At 39.1% G+C, this 21,261-nt stretch overlaps 1 protein-coding gene across 2 annotated transcripts in view; it reads left to right on the top strand.

The window, feature by feature from the left end:
* Positions 1 to 21,261, top strand: part of LOC120788678 (1-phosphatidylinositol 4,5-bisphosphate phosphodiesterase beta-1) — a 110,479-nt gene that overhangs the window by 1,005 nt on the left and 88,213 nt on the right. For both annotated transcript variants that reach the window (XR_005707281.1, XM_040124644.1), the window contains exon 2: positions 3,724 to 3,801. Coding sequence is in view for 1 of the 2 variants with exons in the window: in XM_040124644.1 (XP_039980578.1) it covers positions 3,724 to 3,801 (78 nt within the window). In the remaining variant the exon portion in view is untranslated. The remainder of the gene's footprint in view (positions 1 to 3,723; positions 3,802 to 21,261) is intronic.

Here is a 21,261-nt window from a genome sequence, read left to right as displayed (position 1 = left end):
CATCCGTGTAATAATACAACAGAGAACAAACATACGGTATAGAGATTGGCTATAAAATTGAATTTGTTTGAACTTCATCTCAAATGCTGTCAGTATAAAAGCGCTTTATATTTTAAAAGGGACTTTCTGTGATGTATTTTTTTCAATTCTTTCCACAGCCCATGTCTTTGAATAACGGCTTGCATTCCTCTGGTTTCTCCGAGACTGATGCATGTTATGTGAGCATTTGAATAAGAGTACAGTCATGACTACTTTCATCCATATTCACTGAGCTCAGGTGATTCAAGCACAGTGCAGATGGCATCAGTGGAGCAGTGTTAAAGGAGTGTGAATGTGGTCAGTACAGATGGCAGAGAGGAAATTATGCACACATGCAAACCTGCCACTTTGTCAGTCATCAAGCTTAAGCTTATATAAGAGAATTTGACTGTTTCCTTAACTTGTAATTACCAAAAAGTGGGTGCCCCTTCAGCTATGTGGTTGGCATGTTGTGAGAAGGGATGTACATGGAGTGTGTCTGTTTCCCTTAACAGCCGTGTTTGTGTTAGTACATTAGGGCCATATCTCGAGAACCAACTTCCCACCAGGCCTTTCCTGCGACAACACACACCCTCAAACACAGACGTACACACAGATACTTTCTCTGTTTCATTTCCCGCACACTCCTTCCTTCCTCTCTCCTCTGTATAATTTCTTGGAAAAAATCACAAACGAATACAGAGACAGACTGAAACAGAAAGAACTATAATAAATTGTCAGTAAATAGGGATTGAAGTTAATCATTTTCTTCTTGTCATTGCTTTGAATGTTGGGCTCCACTCTAACCTCCTTCAACAAGAAATCGTACAAGCAACAGATGGCAACAGTTTATGAGTTTTAATTTTTTGCTTTACTTCAGTGGGTGTTTTTTTTGTTTTGTTTTTGTTGTTTTAGTTTTAGTGAAAATTACAGATTTTGTCGCACTGTTGAACATTCAGCGGAGACAAAAATGGTGTCAAGTTTTGTTGATTGTGTACAAATGGCATACTATACTGCATGAACAACAGCCATGAGATTTCAGGAGCTGAATGTCTGAAATTTTAAAGTGAAGCACTGCAGACTGCTGCACACAGTGTTATATGGTTGACTGTTGAAAAACAATAGAAGAGCAATCGGAAAACCTCTTGAAATGTTTGTGAAAGCCTCAGACTACCAGACCTCTCCAACCTACTTCAAACGGACATGCACATACACACTTTGTACTTTTGTTGCTGCCACTTGCAGACAACTTGCTGCTACTGTAGCTCATGACAGACCTGGTTATGGTTTAAAACATTGCCTGGATTGTGTTATTATATGTCAGTCAGTGCAAATGGCACATTCAGCACCAAGAGCTGCTTTCTGTTAAGAGAGAGTGGAGGACATCCAAATCCTTAGACGCTTGGTCGTAAAGATCACAGACAGAGACTGGCAAGACGTGAAATATGTAAAAGATGATGCTGGGTCCACATAAACAGAGATTTTTTTTAAGTTTACACTTGTATTAGGCCCTTTTGGCCTGGTTTGTATTGAATGAAATATTATCAGGCTCCACAGGGAGCCCAAAATCCCTTAAAAGTTATAAGATGTGTCATTAGCATTAGCAATATGCTGAGTTCACATCTCTCGCCCCCTCACGCCCCCTCAGGTGATGAATAATGGTAAAGACTCTTTACTGAAAATTATGGCAGTATCTCTTGGCCAGGAAGGGTTCCCTCAGGGTGTTTGCACTTTCGCAAGTCAGTCCCTAATGTCATCCTAATTCAGCAAAGAGACTGACTAACATCTTCCTATTAATGACAAATCCTCAAAATAGTCATAAGACAACAAAAAGCATGAGCAGTACCATTCCAGAGGTAGTCATCTCAGCAAATCACTCTGAAGTCTAATCCACAATGTTATAGGTAGTTATGTTTTTCACAAATCCCCAGACCCACAAGGGAATCTTTGAGTCCATAATGGCTTAATGTGTTTGTAGTGGAGGCCATGGAGAGTTAGGACAGAAAGAAGCAGGTGAAAATAACTGCTCTCACATCATTAGGCAGATCCCCAGTGCTCTCGAGCCATCTTCTTCCCTTCTCTCTGATATCCCAAATAATGTATCAGTCACCACTTCTTGCCCACTAAGTGAATTCTTGACTTGGTTTATTGGAAATATAAATTGACAGTAAAATTATTGATCCAACTCATTATCATTTTATAAAGTTTTCTAAGAGTAATCTCTATATTCCTGGAGGATGGGAAAGTGATATTTATCTGTAAAAACCAAACTGAGGAAATTGAGCTGTGGGTTGTAACTTGAGTAGAGATTGGAGATGTGGGGCTGCAGTTTTTATGAGATGCTATATCTAAGAATTGCAAACATGAATCTTTTTTCTTGCCCTCAGGCTGTAAGTACAGTGTGTGTGTATGCTGCATGCGGTCAATTGTATGAGCTGCGTCTTTTGTCATTCAATCAAGCCTGCGAAGATTGTGCAGTCATGTGAACAGAACAAAAACGATTCATCTTGAGTCTCTTAATAGATTTCACGCAAATGGTGGGTTGCCATAGCAAATGTCACTACAGCAAATGCCTCTGATGCAGCAGTTACCATTTCCAGTGTTGAATGTGTTGTTTCGCTTACTTTCCGCTCGCTTCCCTTTTTTCTTTCTTTCTCCTTTTCTCTGTATTTTTAGTTTCTCCATGGGTTCATAAAGGCTTTGATTTCAGTATTGGTCTGTCATGGAGCAGGTGTGGCTCCATAAATGGTGATTGCCTTATTTAGACAGTATGAAATGATTTCAGAGTGCTAATGGTTCTCCACACCTCAGCACAGACTCCTCCACTGTCTGCCAGCTCCCAGTGCCCAGCTCAACCCTTTCATGATATCCTACACTTCAAGTTGCATAGGGTCGCACCCAAATATCACAGGCGTGTAGCAGATGCAGACCATTAGCTGTGATAGGGACATCATTAGAAGCCTTGTGAAGACACTTTGAAGATTTTCTTGCTCTCTACAGTAAATGTGGTTTCCATCACTCTGATCTCACAGCCATGCCTGATTGAGGAGGACAATATGCTAGTGTTCAGCTGAACCACGGCCACTGTGGACACAGAAAAAAAAGCAAAGGCTCTTTCTTTTTATAGAAGCATCCAATAATATCTGGCATTGCCATGTATGCCTCAGGGTCGAACTGTTTGAGTGTGTTTGTATGTGTGAGGCTTGGAGAAGTCTGTATGTGGGAACTGTGGGAAAGCATTTGTCTGTTACAAGAGGGGAAAGATGGAAACATCAGCTGTGAAACAACCAGCATTTCATGTTGCAGTCGTCCCAAATACATTTTTACACACACACACACACACACACACACACACACACACACACACACACACACACACACACACAAACAAGCACACACACACTCACACGCCAGGCTACTTGGTCATTTGTGCATTTGTGACGATGCCAGGTCATGGTGGGGAAAGTACCCTAGAAGGAAAGGATTGTGTGCATGCTTAAAACATAAACAGCTTTTTCAATGTCATTGCAGATTCCGGTATGCATGCAGTATTAGAAAAACCATGCTGTTATCCTAAGAAATGAATTAATTGGTTCACCCAAAAAAATATTCTGTGATACACACAAAAGCATGCACTCATGTAAAAACACAGACATAAGTACACACACATTGACTCCACATGTCTTTTTCTTTGTTTTCCTCAAGGATTCCACCACTGTGACCCCGGTGACTCTAACAGTCGACCCCAAAGGGTACTTCCTGTATTGGACTGACCAGAGCAAGGTGAGACACCACACCAACTAGACCAACTCAACTGTTTTGATCTGGCCGAACCTTGAAGCTTGCACTTGTAAGGGTCACTTAAAACCCTTTTTGCTGTCCTAACTTTTTAATTCTTAGGACGCAGTCAAATTGACAGCCGCCCTGCAACATAACACAGCAGGCTGCTTTAGTGTGGATACAAGTAGAAGATAGAATACAAACCAGGAAACCCAAATTGAAACCTTATTAATCAGCAACACACCAAAAGGCAGTTTCTACTCCTTTGAGCCCAGATTCATTCAAAGTTATCACAGCAGCAACTAGAGTGGCACTCAGTAGAGCCCATACCTCTGCCTAGGCGAAAAATGCCCTATCTTGCAATGTTAAGGAAAGTGATAAATATTCCTGGATGCACCCCTTTAACCAGATCCGAACCAAAATTTGGTGAGTTCTTCCCTGGCCCTACCCCATCCCTCCACCAAGTTTGGTGCAAATCAGTTCAGCACTTTTTGTGTAATCCTGCTGACAAATAAACAAGCCAACAAACAAACCAATAAACAGACACGGGTAAAAACATAACCCCCCTGTCGAAGGTAATAATTTTTTTCCCCCAAGTAAGTTTTGAAATTTTAAACATCGAATTTGCACAATGCAATGAGGTACACAATACAAGGTATTCCAATTGGACTGTGTGCTTGCACGTATCTGATTTGCCAATACAGCACATTGCCTGTGGTGAAAGTAAAGCCAGGACTAACTTTTTTGCTGTTCTCCATACATATTTATCCCAGAGCCCTTTGTGGCCGCGAGCCCCTGATGCAGCAGGAATACTCTCACTGAAATCAGTGAGGAAGCTTGAACCTTTTCCGCAGTGCTTTTGTCGGTCTGAATGCTTTTAGCGAGTAGTGGAGGAAGTAAATCACAGAATAACTAAGTGAATGAGCTTTATTGTCCTCCAACTTGTTAACACCCAGATGACTGACAAGAGGAAAGTACCAAAGCAACAAAGTACCTTCTGTTTTGTTATCTACAGTGAAAGTGAAAACTACCCACCCTTCCAAATTTGGTTTGGCATGAATCTGGGCAGAGACCTGTACAACAAAGCAGGATTGGGGGTTAGTGAGGTAACTTAAGGTTTAACCCTGGGTTTTCAGGGTTACGATGGTGTTTCACTTCTTACCAGGGTACATCACCATGGTAATTTATGCTGCATAACTGACTTGCTCCGGAGCAGGTTATGTTTGAGATAACAGATCAACTGATATAAAAGCCCAATGTACCGACCAGTCAATTGTCTTGGAAAATGACGTCACCATTGGTAGAAGATCCCGTAGAGCTTGGTGCGCACATTGTGAGAGGGTCTTATAGGAATGCAAGAGTCGGAAGACCCCCTCCTATCTTCTTCATTCCATTTTTTTCCTCTGTTGGCTGCAAAAAATGTCCAAGCCCTTTTATTGTGCTTTTTTATACCAATATTATCCTACAACACAGACTGGTTGAAGCACTAAAACCTTGTACTTGTACTTATAAGATATGAAAAAAAGCGTATTTACCGCTTCAGTTATATTTTTTGTTCCTAAGTCAGTTTGACAGGGTTGCAGCTGAAAGAATAAGACTAAAATTTTCATACACACCATAAGAATACATCTAAGCAGCACATGAATTTAATGGAATACACACATGTAATTATAGACAGATCTACTTGTAGCCTAATGATGGGGCAGTCATATCACAAGCCTATTAACTTACACATTCACACAATGTTATTGTTTTTGCCAGCTGTCCTTCCTGCATTTGCTATCTGCAACTGTTGTTTTTAGCCAGGATTATGTGTTTATCTTATTTGTATTTGTCTAATATTATAGTTTGCTCTTTGTCTGTAAAATATACCAATCGGATGCCGGTCGACTTTTCGATGTCTACGACATGGTCCTTTGTGTTTACAAACTTTATACAATATAATCTTGGCTCACGATGCGGGTCAACTTACAGAAAACTGAGTATTTTAATTGTGTTGCTATGTAAAGTTACAGGGCTTGAGGAAAACATTTAGATTATCACAGCAAAGGTATCATTTGTCTACACGTTTCACAGACAATTGCTTATAATTGTCCAACTTTATCTTTTACCACTGTCATTGCACGATCCATTGTTCATTACCATGGCAGCACTGGTAGAATTCTGTCGTGGCAACGTTAGGCATTCCAGTTGTAATTATCATGGTACACCTAGGATTATTAGAAAAAGATCATGAGGTCTCTAGGAAGCATTTAAGCATTTGGAAATTGTCTCTGTAACTCTGCCGGCATGAATGGAACTTACTGACCCATGCAGGATGTATTTTTACTAGACATTTCAAACATTATGGTGCTTTATAGACTGCTATCAGGATTATCCTGTGTCTTCAATTTGCTCTTTCTGTTTTCTTTTGCAAGACATGTTTGAATTTTAGGGCACAAGTGGATTACAGTAAGCTTGTTGCTTATTGATTGCCATTTTCAAAATTGTGCCCAATGACACTGACCCATCTTCCATTCATAATCTTAGTAGCACACCAGGAAGCAAGGTTCTTCTTATCCATTCTGAATTAAGCCACTGAAAGAGCAGTGCTAGAAAAGAGACAGAAATCTGAACTGCTGCACCTGCAGTGCTTAACTTGACACCTGTGAGAATATTCCATAATGCATTGTGTTTTTTCTACAATCCAGTTATGGCTTTCATAATAACCAAGAACAAGGTTGTGAAATTCAAGATACTAGACTTTCAGACTCAGTAATCTTATCAAGCACTTCCTCTCAGTTTGACCTTGAAAATGTGTACATAATTTGTGGAGGCTGTTTCAGTTTGGTCAAGTTGTTGCTTGCTCTGTTTTTTATATTTACAGCACAGGTACATGTCTGCCTATCCAGCGTCTCTATTCTTTAAAAAATCAGTCCAACTCTAAACAGCTCGATGGGCATAATGTGTTCTTGTTCTATTTGTGTTTATAACTGTATCAGCGTCAGTCAGAGGTAGACTAATTAATAGCTACCATTGATTTTAAGTTTGCCTAGATGAGGGTATATGACTGGAGCCATACAAGAGCATAGACAGGAGTGCTGACTGAGACATAACCTCAGTACACACACCTCTGTACACAAAGACGCATATACACACGTCATTTATGAGAGTACCACTTATCCTGTTTGGTAACAGAGAAAAGAGTTTATTATGTTGGCAACCAACTATAAATTAATACACAATATGTGGAAAAAGAGGGGACACCTTCAGGGCATATATACAATTCTACTAAATAATCAATGAGGAAAGAGCGAAAGAGACAGACAGAAAAACAATCCAAGGGCCACATTTGATGTCTGGCTTCGTTGTGTATCTGGAAAAGTGTGTGTCTGTGGTCATAGATAACTGGGATTGGGAGAGGCTCTTTGGCATCAATTTGTCATCATTTCCTGTGCCTCTGTCATAAGGCGAATTTTTGAATAATGAGGTTTTTGTCTGTGTGTGTGTGTGTGTGTGTGTGTGTGTGTGTGTGTGTGTGTGTGTGTGTGTGTTTGTTTATGTATGAGAGTGTCTGTTTTGTCTCTCAGCATTGAGATGAATTGATACCAAGCACAGCCCAGACAAAACTCTATTAGGGCATAAAGAAAGGCACCCGCTATATTCCTCAGTGCCACAATCAACACAAAAGAAGTGTGTGTGTTTATAAAGATGTCTCATCTCATGTTTTCGCTCACATTTATTCATGACGGTACTGCACATCTGTTCAACAAACCAATCTAAACAAGCTACGATGCTCTGTCCAGTTGTTATGTGTGTGTTTGTTAGAGATTCGGCCTGATGGCCTGCAGAGTAAAAGCATTCCTCAGATTCTTCAGAAGCACAGCAGAACTCTACTCAGTGTGCCTACTGTGCTTACTTTCAAACACATATTGTCACTGATGGATACAGTTTTTACAATTTCCTGGAGGCCTTGCACCAGGACTTGTTTATGTTAGAAAAGAAAAGTGTTTTTTTTCTCCTCGATACGGAAAAACCCTTTTTATCCATTACACATTATTTATTAATTATAAATTATTTATTGAAATATTATTATTATTAAATTATTATTTATATAAAATATTATTTTGAATCAGTCTCAAGTCATGAATCTGATTACTTTAGACTTGACTTGACAAAAGTCAAGGGGGTGACAGGGGGGATAGAGGGATAGAGGGACTGTGCTGTGATGAGTTCTTCTGTCAGAGTCTGATCCAGCAGTGGATTTCAGCCATGTTTTAAGGTCAGAAAGGCACAGTTTAGTTTTGTCAGCCACAGAAACGCAATGTCAGGTCTTTTTAGGTGTGCTGTTCTTTGCCTTTTAGTTCTGGCAAGCCTTTCCGTTGATGACCGAAGATTTAAGGATTCCTCTAGTTTTATCCTGATGCTTTTTTTTGAAGTCACGGTAAGTTGTGCTGACAACATGGCTTCGGTTTCAGAATGATAGTATTCTGTGGAAGCCTTGTCAGAACTATAACGAGGTGACATGTCAGGTGACATGACATAATGACAGCAATTTAGGAGATGAGCTAGGACATCCTGGTTCCAGAGATAAGATGAATTTGATTTTTCGCTTCCCTCCTTCCACTGGCAGACGCTTGCCAAAAGGGGAGCTTGAACAATGCGACTCTTGTTAAGGATTAGAAATTGAAGAAGTTGTTGAAGTTAATATAGTCTGATATAGTTGAGGGGTATTATACAGCCTCTCCTTTTCCGCTGTAGATAGAAACAGGTGCAAAAAGTGTGGATTCTAGTGTGATGTGAGCTGTCTTCATTTCTGCTCACTGCTGTATTTTTAAACAGGGCACTGCTGTGTAAACTCCTGCAGTCATAATTCTCCCATGTCTGTATGTGTTTGGTTCAGAGTCCATTTGGCTGGCTTTTTATGTTTCTGCATGCTCTCTCCTTCACCTTGAAAGACCCACTGTTTTGAATACACACACACACACACACACAAACACATGCACACACAAACACATGCACACACAAAATGTACAAACGCTTTCACAGATGGAGAAAGAAAGATTTGACAATAACAACTATGATGATGCCGCTGACAGTGATGATGGTGACCATGACAACATCAATAATAATGAGAATTTTAGTAAAACAGAAGTTTGTTTCAACTCAGTGTAAATGAATACCATGCAGTGACCTTATGTCAACATATTCCCATCCTACATTAGAAATTAATTAACAAGAGCATCATAGATATTGTAGAAAAAGTCCCTACAGGTCTCATCATTGTCAATCAGCAAACGTAAGTAACAATTCAAAAGTTGGCCAAGTTCCCATAGCTATTAAACAATAACCCCTTTAAGTTTAGAAAGCATCCAGGTGAGGTGCTTTCCCTTATTCCAAGAAAAATACACAACAATCCAGAACAGGGAACTTGAATACATTTACAGGTTCCTGGTTAAGAGTTTTGAGATAACACTCCCTTTTGGAGTTTTGCAACAATTTTGCATCATAGACTTTGAAATGGGCAATTGACTAGCTAAGTAAAATTGTGTTGGTGACATATTGGTAAATTTGCAAAGCTTCTATTTTGAAAGATATGCTTCTACTCACAATGAAATAGTGAAATGAGGCAGAATTACCCTAAATATCATCACCAGTATGCCTCTGACTTACTCTATATGATCCATTATTGTAGTGACATAACTCACTAAGTCACCATTTCAACCCTACACTATGGTTGACTAAATCAGCCTTTTATAGGTATTTAGACCCAGCTCATTTGTCGCATAGTAAGATACAGGTATATTTTGTAGGTTAAAAATGATTTCTGCTCCTGTTGGTTGAGCCAGCTTTCCAGGGGAGGAGCTATGTAACAGTGAGAGGTGGATGGCCTCAGTCAAATTAAAAGCCTTTTAGTTTAGTTGCCATGGTTGCCATGCAACAGCACACACCTTGGGAAAGTCACATTTGCTTTCAACCCCCGCTTATATTCTGGAGAATGTTAATGCTTTGAACTGATACAATTGTTTCTCTCTCTCTCTGTGTATGTTTGTGTGTGTGTATTTCTCTGTGTGTGTGTGTGTGTGTGTGTGTGTGTGTGTGTGTGTGTGTGTGTGTGTGTGTGTGTGTGTGTGTGTGTGTGTGTGTGTGTGTGTGTGTGTGTTCATGTGTTTGTACTTGTGTGTATGCTCTCCTGAGCAGACTGTGGTTATAAGAAAAGGTTAAAAGCTTTCTCTCTGGAGATTTACAGTGTGTTTCAGCAGAGTGCCAGTTTCAGGACATTCACAGGAAAAAGCACTCACTATATGGCACTGAATGATGTTCAGAGGTAAAAGACAGTTCACCTCAGTCCAAAACCAGACTCAAACAGTTGGCAGCTGCTGTGTGTGGGAAATTTCTGAATGAGCCTCAAATTGACCTAATCCAGAGCATGAGTAAGGCTGTTAGGTTAATGGTGGGCCCACTTGATGCACAAACACAGACACAACGACATACCCTCTTCTCTCTGATCTGTCATTGCGGAGTTCACACATCTGTATTCCCCAACAAAGCAATTTCCTGTGATTATTGGCTGCTGCTCCTCCACCTCCGTCAGCACTATATGGGAGTGAGAGACAAGGCATAAATCTTCAGCCAATCTACTGAAAGTGGATTGTGACCTCTGCCTGCCGAGTTATAGCTTCGTACGCAGAGGCTCTATTTCATCTGAACCTGTAGTTAGAGAAAAAGACAGAGGGAGACAGGTGGATAGAAGAAGAAATAGAGAAACAACAAGAAGATTAAATTTATGATGATCATGTATGGAATCAGTTCATTGAGTCACTTCCAAGGCACATTAGCATTTTGGTGACATAATTTAGGTTGACATTTCATTTTGATATGCTTTAAGGAAATTGGACCTTTGCTGATATAATGTTGTTAAAAATGGCCAGCTCTGTCAACTCACCTCACGTGTGACTTAGCAATAATGAAGGCTCTTGAAACTTGTCATTGATAAACCTCGTAGACTTATTTTTAAAAATCCACAAAATTACAGGACTTGTAACTCAATTCTTATTTTAGTACAATGACATTATGCCAGTAGAAGTCACAGTTCAATCATCGCCTGTGCTCATCTTTCTTTCATATGGCCCAGCCCTTAAATCAGTAGCTCTCATCGTTATACATTCCTGGTTGAAATTGTTGGCACCCCTGAATTCTAAGTACAGATTTTAGAATATCTCGAGAAATGAATGCAAATTAACTGTTTTTGTACAATAATAATAGTTTAATAAAATATCCAAGCTTACTGAACCAAAGAAAATAGAAAAACAAAACTTGCATAATAGTGAAATAATACAAACCCAAAATTTACCCCAGACACAAATAATGGCACCATTCACAAATATTTGCTTGCAGAACCTTTGGCATTAATGACGGCCTCAAAACGTTTCCTGTAACCATCTAGAAGCTTCTTCCACCTGTCTGCTGGAAGTTTCTGCCACTCTTCCACTGCTATGCGTTCATGCTCTTTTACGTTTGCAGGAGTCCTCTTTGCAATGGCAGATTTCAGCTCTCTTCAAAGGTTTTCAGTGGGATTTAGGTCAGGACTCATTGCTGGCCAGTTTAAAACAGTCCACAGTTTAAATCAGTACTTTTCCTTCTCAACCATTCTTTTGTGCTGCCGGATCTGCATCAACCTTTGCAGACTTCTCTGACTGAGTTTCTTCTGAGCACCACATTCTGGAAGCATCTTAACAGTTTTATGATGTGAAACTTCTTGATAACTTAACGAACTGCTGAAACAGGGATTTCAAGATCTTTGGCGACTGCCTTGTAGCCTTTGGAATTGTAATGTTTTTTGATAATTACATTTCTGATTTTCTCAGACAGCTCTCTTGTCTTCATTGTAAAAAAGAAACTGGAAACAACCAGCCCCTTTTTATGCGATAAAACCTTCATTCATTGGTTAACTCATCGGGAATGTGAACATTAAGCACAGGTGAGTCTTATTTATTTTTTATTTTGTTTTAGGAACTAATTTAAATTCATAAAAAGGGTTCAATAATTGTGTTGAGCATACATTTTATGTCTGCATTTTGTATTTTACTGTATGAAAGCATTTTTTTTGTTCAGTAACTTTAAATATTTATTAAATTTTCAGATTATACAAAATTGGTCAATTTGCATTTATTTCTGGAGATATTCCAAATTCTGTACTTAAATTCAGGGGTGCTAATAAGTTCAACCAGGACTGTACCTTTGCATTGATAAATATACATTTTGGCAATGACTATTAAGCCATGATTTGATCCTTCCCAGTTGTTGGACCAAATCATCCCAGTTGATGGACCAAATGATGGTCCACCCAGTTAATATCAGCCACCCAGGTGAGAGTTAGGCTTTGCTATCAACACTGAATGGCTAAAGCTTACAGCAAAAGGTCAGGGCAGAGTTATCGATATCAGCCTTAGATGTCTCTGTACAGTACTTTTATTGGTGTTATTTATTGGTTTTCAGGAGTAGGAGAGAAATTTTTTGTCACTGTTTTCATTGCAGTGTTTAAATATTATGACAGTTAAGCCAGACATTCCATGTGATGGTGTTTGGTAACAGCAAATATTTCTACAACAAAATGTAAAACAAGGAAAGCTTTTTTCCGCCTTGCAGTTTTTATTAGGTGGCATGAACAGCAGCTTGGCTCAGACAACCCACAACAAAACAAGAGACTGTAAAATGTTGACCTGTCTACACAGCAGGGCAGAACTTTAAAGGACCAGTATGTAGCATTTAGGGGGCACTATTGGCAGATATTTAATGCAATAGTCATGATTTTTTTTTAATTAATGCACGCCAGCCATTACGAATTATGGACAAGAGGACAAAATTTTCCAAAATGGACCACTCATCCACACCCATTCCAGCTCCACCACCAGCAAACCACCCTTAGCTCTAATACCAACATGGTCAGTTTCAAATAAGCTCTTGGCCATTGGCCTTGTTGTGACACAGATGGAGTCTCCATGACCATACACAGGGTTTTAGAAATACTGAGGTCCAAAAACAGAGTTTGCTAGCCGGGTTTGGGAGCATGAACCCATCAAACCATGTCAGTGTGAATTATAGAAATGTGTCTCAAACAGAACATAAACCTGAGCAAAATGTGTTTTATACAATAATATATTTATACAATAATACAATATTATGTATTGACATCATGATGGAAGGCCACCGTTTAACATAGCACGACCACATAGGAGCTATTCTTCAGATGATGTCTGGGGATGAATGACATTGAACTACAAGCGGTCTGCTATTAAATTCTAGTTAGGTATCACGCCTCCGTGGATTCCGCTGCCTGTCCGGTTTGTTGATATAATCAAGGAACCAATGCATTAAATAAAGATTTTGTAGTAATGACAAGATCATTCACTCCACCCACCTACAAGCGTTGATGCCGGTGATCAGACAACAATATCAAATGTGTTGGCGTTTTACAATATCTTTGCAGCACCAAAGTAGATATATTAATTTATTAATAACGCTACAACTTTTTGCAATTATTTAATGACTTTTATTATATATACCTCAGAAAAAATACCGAGGTCCAGACCTCGGTGACCTCAATTGTGGGAAGGGCCATGGGAGTCTCCAACAACCATTTCGAAATCCAGTGTTATAGACCCATCCAGGCCATGCTCAGTTTTGCATACATGCAGTAAATTCAATATGGTATAAAGCACATGAGCTTCATCAAGTTAGTTTTTTCCAAAAAAAATCGTTCAGCATTAGTTTGGGACAGTTATCTTCCGCCTTTTACCTTAAAGCAAAACAGGAGAGAGGAAAAAATTTTGAGTCCTTGATTGTCGGTGACTTGGTATTTTGACTTAGCTAGTCAATTTGCGACACATGTGTGTTCTGCACATCTGACTGGCCAAGTGTTTCGACAGCCCCATGACAATAACATAAATTTGTTTTCAATGCATATTTGTATTTAAATATATATAAATTGTATTTTCAGCTATGTAAGTAATGGGCCAGGGTCATCTGTACCGTTTGACCCCCTCCACGGCGGGCCTGCATTAGTGTATAATCACCTGAATGAGCCCTTCATATCTACAGAGTGGGTCCTCTTCCACGGAGCCTGCCATGTTCCACGGCATGTTCGTACAGTAGCCCAAAACGGACAAACCAAACAATGGCTTTTGAGGGGACCTTTCATGCTTTTATGTTAACTGATGGCCACCGTAGGTTTGTCTAACTGCTTGCAAAAGGAGGGGTGAGGGGAGGGGTCTTAAGTTGATTGCAGTCTGCAACCTCACAGCTAGATGCCACTAAATCCTACACGCTGGTCCTTCAGTGTAGAAGTGGTCTGTATACTGTATGTGTGGACTTGAGGTTATATTAGAGCTAAGAGTCAAAAGCTGAAAGTATTAGAAGAAGAAAAGCGTTGCCAAAAAGATTAGCAGTTCCTGGGTTCAGAAGGCTGAATGCGCTTGGGCTAGCCCTGTTTTTGTCTTTAAATTCCAATTAGGACTTGTTTTCGACTGCACTGTGCTGGTCTGCACATAAACAAATTCAAGCTCAAACTTTTAAGCATGCGCACACACACATACAAAGTAACACTGAGGAGGAGGTGGAGTAGGGACATGGTTTTGTTTATTTCCTCTCCGGAACAGTTAGAGTCCGTTCACAAAACTTGGAGCTGCAGTTCCGGAAAGAAGGCTTTTTTGTCCATTTAGAGCCTTTTGGCTTATTAAAGGCTCCTCTGGTGCCAACAGCGTTCAGCGTGAATCTCAGTGCTTCCGCCGAGTCTGCCAAGGTAATGGAGGTGACTCTGAAGAGAAGCTAAGACACCCTGGATTCAAGTGATAAGCTTAGCCAATGACATGGCTTGTAAATGTTGTTGATGGTCTAGCAGCAACTAAAGGATAACAGTTAATACAAGCCCACAGTCAGTATCAGTTAGGGATGTACAGGGGTTAGACAAAATACCAGGAACACCATGAAGTGTAATGCAATCCTGTACTATCAATAAATAATTCTTTAATGAAATACTTCCCTTGTAAGACTGTGAATGAGCATTGATTCAACTCCATTCTGTTTTGCATTGGAGTTCATTATATGGTAAGACATTTCTCTTATTTTGTTCACCCATGCACAGTACTTACTCCTTCAGTGTAGAAACCATCACCTCTAAACAAAATGTTCACTTTACTCAGACTGATGTTTGAAGGACAACACAGTTATACCTTTAGTATTCTCCTATCACTGTCATTGGTTCACACGACGAGTAAACGGTTGTGTTCTTGCCACAGTCAGAGGCTATCACTGTCTGTTCCACTGTAAGTTTGCCTTACCTACTGTATCAGAATTCATTGACTGTGCTTTTTCTTTTAATCCATTACAAACAGCTCACAAATCTGCTTCACAATTTGTAGACTATTTTTTCTAACATCATTTTATTAATGTAGCAATTAGAATGTTTTTGCAGTTGTATACAAACTGTACCATTGTTTGGTTTGGAAGCTATATGTGAAGAGATCGTTGTGTGTATTTACTTGTCACTTTGCGTTTTTAGTCAGGCATTTCACTGCTGAAAAGTTGGGAAAGACAAAACGGTATTTGAGATTTTAATTCAAACATACAAACATAATTTAAAAATGAGTCCGCTTTTTAAAAAAAAATCAAAATCTGAAGCTTAAATTAGTAATAGATGATATAATGGAATTTATAACAAAATTGTGTGGATAATGCAATGTACTTGTTGTTAGACTCTTTGCTCAAGTACCGTATGAGTTACTGCCAACAAACAGCTTGTGTTGCCCAAAACAAAGGTGCACTGTTTGACAGCAGAGTGAAGAGGATGATTAAGCTTTTCATTGTCTCATGAGTCCAGGTATTTATAACATTTATGCTGGCCCATTTCTGGGCCACTTATTCAAAGATGATCTCGATTGTGTTGATTTCTTTCATCTGAATGTGGTTTGACATTGAGTGCTCAGTGAATGTATGACAGAGGTGCCGCACACAGTCACAGGAGTAGAAATGCAAAGCAGGAAAGGAAGAGTAAATGAAGAACAACTTGCGTTGGTTGAGGATGACTTAAATAATTACACTGCCTGTCTCTTTAGCTGTCTTGTTCCACTCTATTGAATATTGTCAAAAAATCTCTTATTTCAAGTGTATTAAATTTAAGGATGCCTTTCCGGATGCTGGAGAAAAGGTTTAATATAATTTTGATGTGAAGCACTGAGATATATGTATTGACCCTTATCTCTGTTCAATAGAATGCATTCAGCTGAAAGGTCTGCTTGATTCTCATACTCCCTGTTTTTGTTCAATTCTGTCTTTGTCACTGGCTCTACTTCTGTCTGTCTTTCCCTGTCTGTATTGATTACCTCTTCATTATTACCTGTCCGGTTCATATGGTTTTGCTGCAATAATCTGATACCTTTTGGTGGGCAAAGGATAATACTCGTATATTCATACAGAATATTCTAAACACTAAGTTACATTATACTCCTAGGCAAGTGTGAGTAATTTTATCACAGGGAGCAAATAAGCTGTGCCAAATGGGATCCTTGAATATTTGAACCTTTACCATGAAATGTTAGAGGCAAGGCTCCGTAGCTTATAGGCCCCAAGGCAGCAACTTTTGTCGGAGTTGGAGTTGTCATTCTGACATAGCCATGATTTGAATAGATTTAACTTTGCATTGGAGGCAAGGCTGCTGTTGTAGCTGTCAGTTAGATATTTTCATGGCTGAGACAGAACTGAGCTGCTTTTTGAGCGCCGCGTCACAACACAGCTGAATCAGTCAGTCAGCTTGCTAGCGTTTTTTTTTTTTTTCCCTCCACACTGGTCTGGCAGTGCCACCAAGCTGAACCAGTAACAGCCACATGTAGTGCACAATAGTCAAAAAATGCATAATGTCAGATTAAGTCTAACCACTGTAACCATTAAACTTGTCCTTGCCGCTGCTGTCTCATATTGAGGGAACTTTGACTTCACCATGGCGCCATTTAGTTTATAACTTTCATCGCAGAGAGGGACAAGGCTCAAGAATTGTAAAGATGGGGATAACGACACTTCCAGTAAGTCTTCCCTCAAAGGCATTCTTGGTGTTTTTCACTCAGTTGTACACACGAAAAGTGGCAAAAGTCATTGTGTGAAGAATGGAAAAAAGAGTGGAAAAAAAAACAGACCCTGCCTACTGTTATATTTCTTCACACCTGGCAAACTGCTGTGTAAGGTGGGCTTTTTTGTTGGATTGTCTGTTTGGGAAAGTTAAAAAAAATTGCTGGATGTGTCGATTCAGCGGGTTTCAGATGCTGTTGATTTGAGATGATCCCACAAGCACATAGTCTGAAGCATACAAAGGCCTATAGTCAGGTCAAGCTTTGGTTTATCTTTTAATCATGCAATCCTAAATGTTGCATGCCTTTTATCTAACCTTGTTGTTTGTGTGCAATGATCCTCCATGTTTGTATTTTTGCTTTATGTCTTGTAATTTGACCTACTTATAAACAAAGCATATGCTCATAAAAAAAAGTGAATTCATTGACTCAGCCAAGCTTTTTCAACAATGTTTTACCCACTCATATGTAAACAATTAAATGCGTAGAATAAGGAGATATGTTTGTATAAATATTGTCACATGAACACCATTTATAAGTCAATCTTTTTCTTATTCCTAATTAACATCACTGTGAATGATTTTGCTTGGCTCATTGGAGCATTTCTTAATTAAATGATGGTTGGACATTGATTGTTATGGTAACCAATCAATAAAATATGTAGTTCATTGGAGAGCTGTGGTTGGTATGTTGCAAAGGGATGACCTGATATTTGGAGTGTGAGTCAGAAATCAGAGGTTACAGTCGGTCACAGCAGCTCTGATAACTGTTTCTCTGTGTACGACTGAGCACAACTACCACAGGTCAGAAGGGATGAATTAAATATCTTAGTAACTGATTTGCTTGATTAGATGTAATTATTCTCAATCGATTACAGTAGAGAATTTATAGCTCAGACATTTAAACATTGATGCTTGGGAGGATGGTGTTCTATGACTCACCTAGTACACAGAGAGTGACACACACACACTCTCTGAGTTTTGGTTTGAGTTGTCCAATGTTCCAGATAGGTATCTTTTGTTAGTTTTATCATTTTGTTCACTCTTATTATTAATTGGAAAGCAGTGCTGGTCTGAGGTTGAACAGTATTGGGTGTTATTTGATCAGTAAGTCTCAGGACCAGCTGACAGAGGGGACTTTTGGGGGCTCAGTTCTTTGGTTTGTAGTAGTGCCTGAAGTCTCAGTGTTTCTTGGTGGCTCGATTTGAGATGCTACCAAAATTTGTGTTCTGTTTTTTTAATGTTAATAATCAGTGGATAATGGTCTAATTCTGCCCTGCATGTGTTGGTTGGTGTTTTTCTTTGGTTTTTTAATATGGACCTACAGAATTCTGCATACAGGGCCTATATGGGATGCTTGTCCCATCTACTGTAGTCCTGATGACTGAGTGGAAACCAAACTTCACTACCATAAAGGGTGATTGGTTTGATTACACAGTCAAATATTTCAGTCCAAATTCTAATTGGTATATCTATTTTGTAAAATATTCTTTTAAATTGCATAAAATACTCTACATGCTTTTTGTTTCAGTGCATTCACTGCCAGACCAAAGTTACCTGAGGGGCTGATTTTGTACCCCAGGTAATCATAATATGGGGTGTGATCTAGATGGGTGTTTGGTTTCCAGAGATCAAAGTTTCTTTTGGAAGTTTTTATTGGATTTTAGATTTGTTAAAGGTGCTATATGTGAGTTTTCTCTGCTGCCAAACGTGGTTTCCCACCAGGAGCGGAGTGGTGGGGGTGGCCATATTGGTGGCTTACCAAGAGTTTCAGCCATCATTGCATTTACCAGACAATCTCCTGCTGAACTGATGGCAGACTGGTCGCTACAGTGACTCACTATTGCGAAGTGATATTATGAGATGGGGTAGGCCGGGATGAACTGGTTAGCAAGCTAACTTCAGTAGAAGAAAAAAAGATAGAAATAGAAACAAAACAAGAGTTAACACTGGTGTTGCTTTCCACCGAGAGAGACAGCTCTTGGCGAGTAAAGGAATTAAGTATGATGTTGAACTCGCAATGTTTCCCCTAGACTGGTAAGTAAACAGCTGTTAATGCTAACAGCTGTTTACTTGGCTATGTAGCGATACCAAAAACTTACATAATGTACCCTTAAAGTTGAGTACCAGGGCCTAGTTCTGACAGTACTGCTCCAGGAGGTCCAGGTGCTACTTTAGTTCTTGCTGTGTTGGTGACAGAAACACACTCTGTCGCTCCTTTCTTCCTCCATTCCCTTCCTTCCACTTCCAACTCTAACCCAGCCCAGTTGCCATGACAATCCAATTCATGCAGCTTGTTTTTTGATACTGCAAAGTGCTCAAAACCCCCATGCTGCTGTGATTTGACTGCCATTGCTGTACCAAGCCAGGTGGCTGCTTTCCTCAGGGAGCTCTTTCAAATAAAGGCATTCAGCCAAAAGACTTTGAAGTCCCACTGTAGACAAGCTCTCAGTAAGAGAACATACTTCCTCCCTGTTTCATCCCAGTCTTTGATGGGAAAGCTTAGATGGAGCACAACCTCACGCTGTTCATCAGTTTGTTGTGGTGCTAATGCTGAATGCAAAAACATTGACTGTAACTTACAATCCTCAGTCAAACTCATTTCCTCTCCAAATGAAATACTAGAGTATTTTTAATTGTCAATTTAAGGGACTAGAGGAAATGTTCAAAATATTGGACCAGATGGCGTAACTGAAAGTTTGTCGGTAAAGAAAAAACACCCTGAACAGATGGTACTCAATCACAAGTTTAATACAGGAGGAGATAAACACATGTAAAGATACAAACATTTTCATGTTCACAATGACATCAAGGAGAGTAGATTTTACAGTTCACTGGACTGACTGTACTGGTCTTGGTACTGTTGGAATAAAGCCAGGCACACAAAAAAGGAAACAGATCAAACTCCACAGAGGACCAAAGCTGAGATTTGAACCCAGGTATAAAATGTTAAAATGTTTAACACTGAGCTACCCTTCCGCCTTTTTGATTCGAAAATTAATAATTCTTATACAGTAGACTTTCGTATGTTACATCCAGTGCCATTTCAAAAGCCTAAATGAACATGAAAGTTTACTTTTAGCCTTCTAACCTTTAGAAAAGCATGGTAGGGCAAAAAAACCCAAGATGAAACAAGTATGCATCTTCCTTTTTCATGCTGGATTTTGATTCAAAAGCTGGATAGAGTAAGACTATACCTCTTTTTTGTAAAGCATTTTGATTTCTGTTTAATTTTTGGTTTTCGGCTGTGCAGTGCAGGTCAGAAGTTCACCCAGTAATGAAGTTCTCCTATTCTCTTTCTCTTCCCTTTCATCTACACTGTCGCTTAGAACAGAGATGATGAGAACTGAAATTAAAAGAATATTGAAGTCAGAATTGCACATTTTCAATTATTTCTTTCTGCTCCAAAGAATGCTGTGAAATTGACTAAAGGAAAAGTTAGTTTTGATGGCAAATTCATGATTATTTTTTGTTATTTAAGAGGGGGAATATTTTTTGTTGCTGCTCTCTCATGCCTACATTCACAAAATAGCTACTTTTCAATTTGTGACAGTGGGAAGGTTGATGTTAAAAGTTAAAGAAAGCATCCAGTAAACAATCATGAAAACATTCCTTTTTAAAAAGCCATTAACGAACAACACAAAGGAGTACAATGTCTTATGAGAAGCATACACAACACACACCAATAGCACAAAATCAGAAAGTCACAATGTCAGAAATTTAATACATCATTAAAGTCTATGCATTAGATTCAGTAATAATACCCCAGATATAACATGTAATTTCGTACAAACTATGAAACATGAGTGTATATATGGTACTATACTTTGATTGGTCATGTGATGTTTGAAATAGATAATTAGCCAATGGCACTTTTCTTTTTTGGTATTAATGAATAAAAGATTATAGGTTATAGGTGAGAGAAATTATTTAAATGTTAAGATCTCACAGTCAAAGGACACAAATGCATAATTTCTGACTTGCAACCAATCAGTGTTATAAAAACACTTTACTTTCGTTACGCTATTTTCTTGCCAAAACAGAAAATATAGTACATTTTATCAGTATGTAGATTTTCAGACATCTGAGTACTCAACAAGATTACCAGTTTCCTGTTCAGGAATACTGAATGAGACATCAAGTAGCTCATGAGTTTCAGCATGCTAATAGAAAAATCACATAAGGCTTTAATGTCTCAGGGTTAGAGTACAGATCAACGTGATGAACCTCTTCAGTCCTCACTTATTTCACTGCTCATCTCATAAGTGTGTACCATGCTTTTTCGTTCTCGTAACACTGCACATAAGCACACTGCATCAATTTTTTAAGCCTGTTAATACATAAAGAACTTTCATTTGTCTTTCTCT

This window comes from Xiphias gladius, chromosome 4 (genome assembly GCF_016859285.1).
Source record: "Xiphias gladius isolate SHS-SW01 ecotype Sanya breed wild chromosome 4, ASM1685928v1, whole genome shotgun sequence".
Lineage (NCBI taxonomy): Eukaryota > Metazoa > Chordata > Actinopteri > Istiophoriformes > Xiphiidae > Xiphias > Xiphias gladius.
Note: the sequence above shows the minus strand (reverse complement) of the source record. Positions and strands in the feature narration are given on the sequence as shown.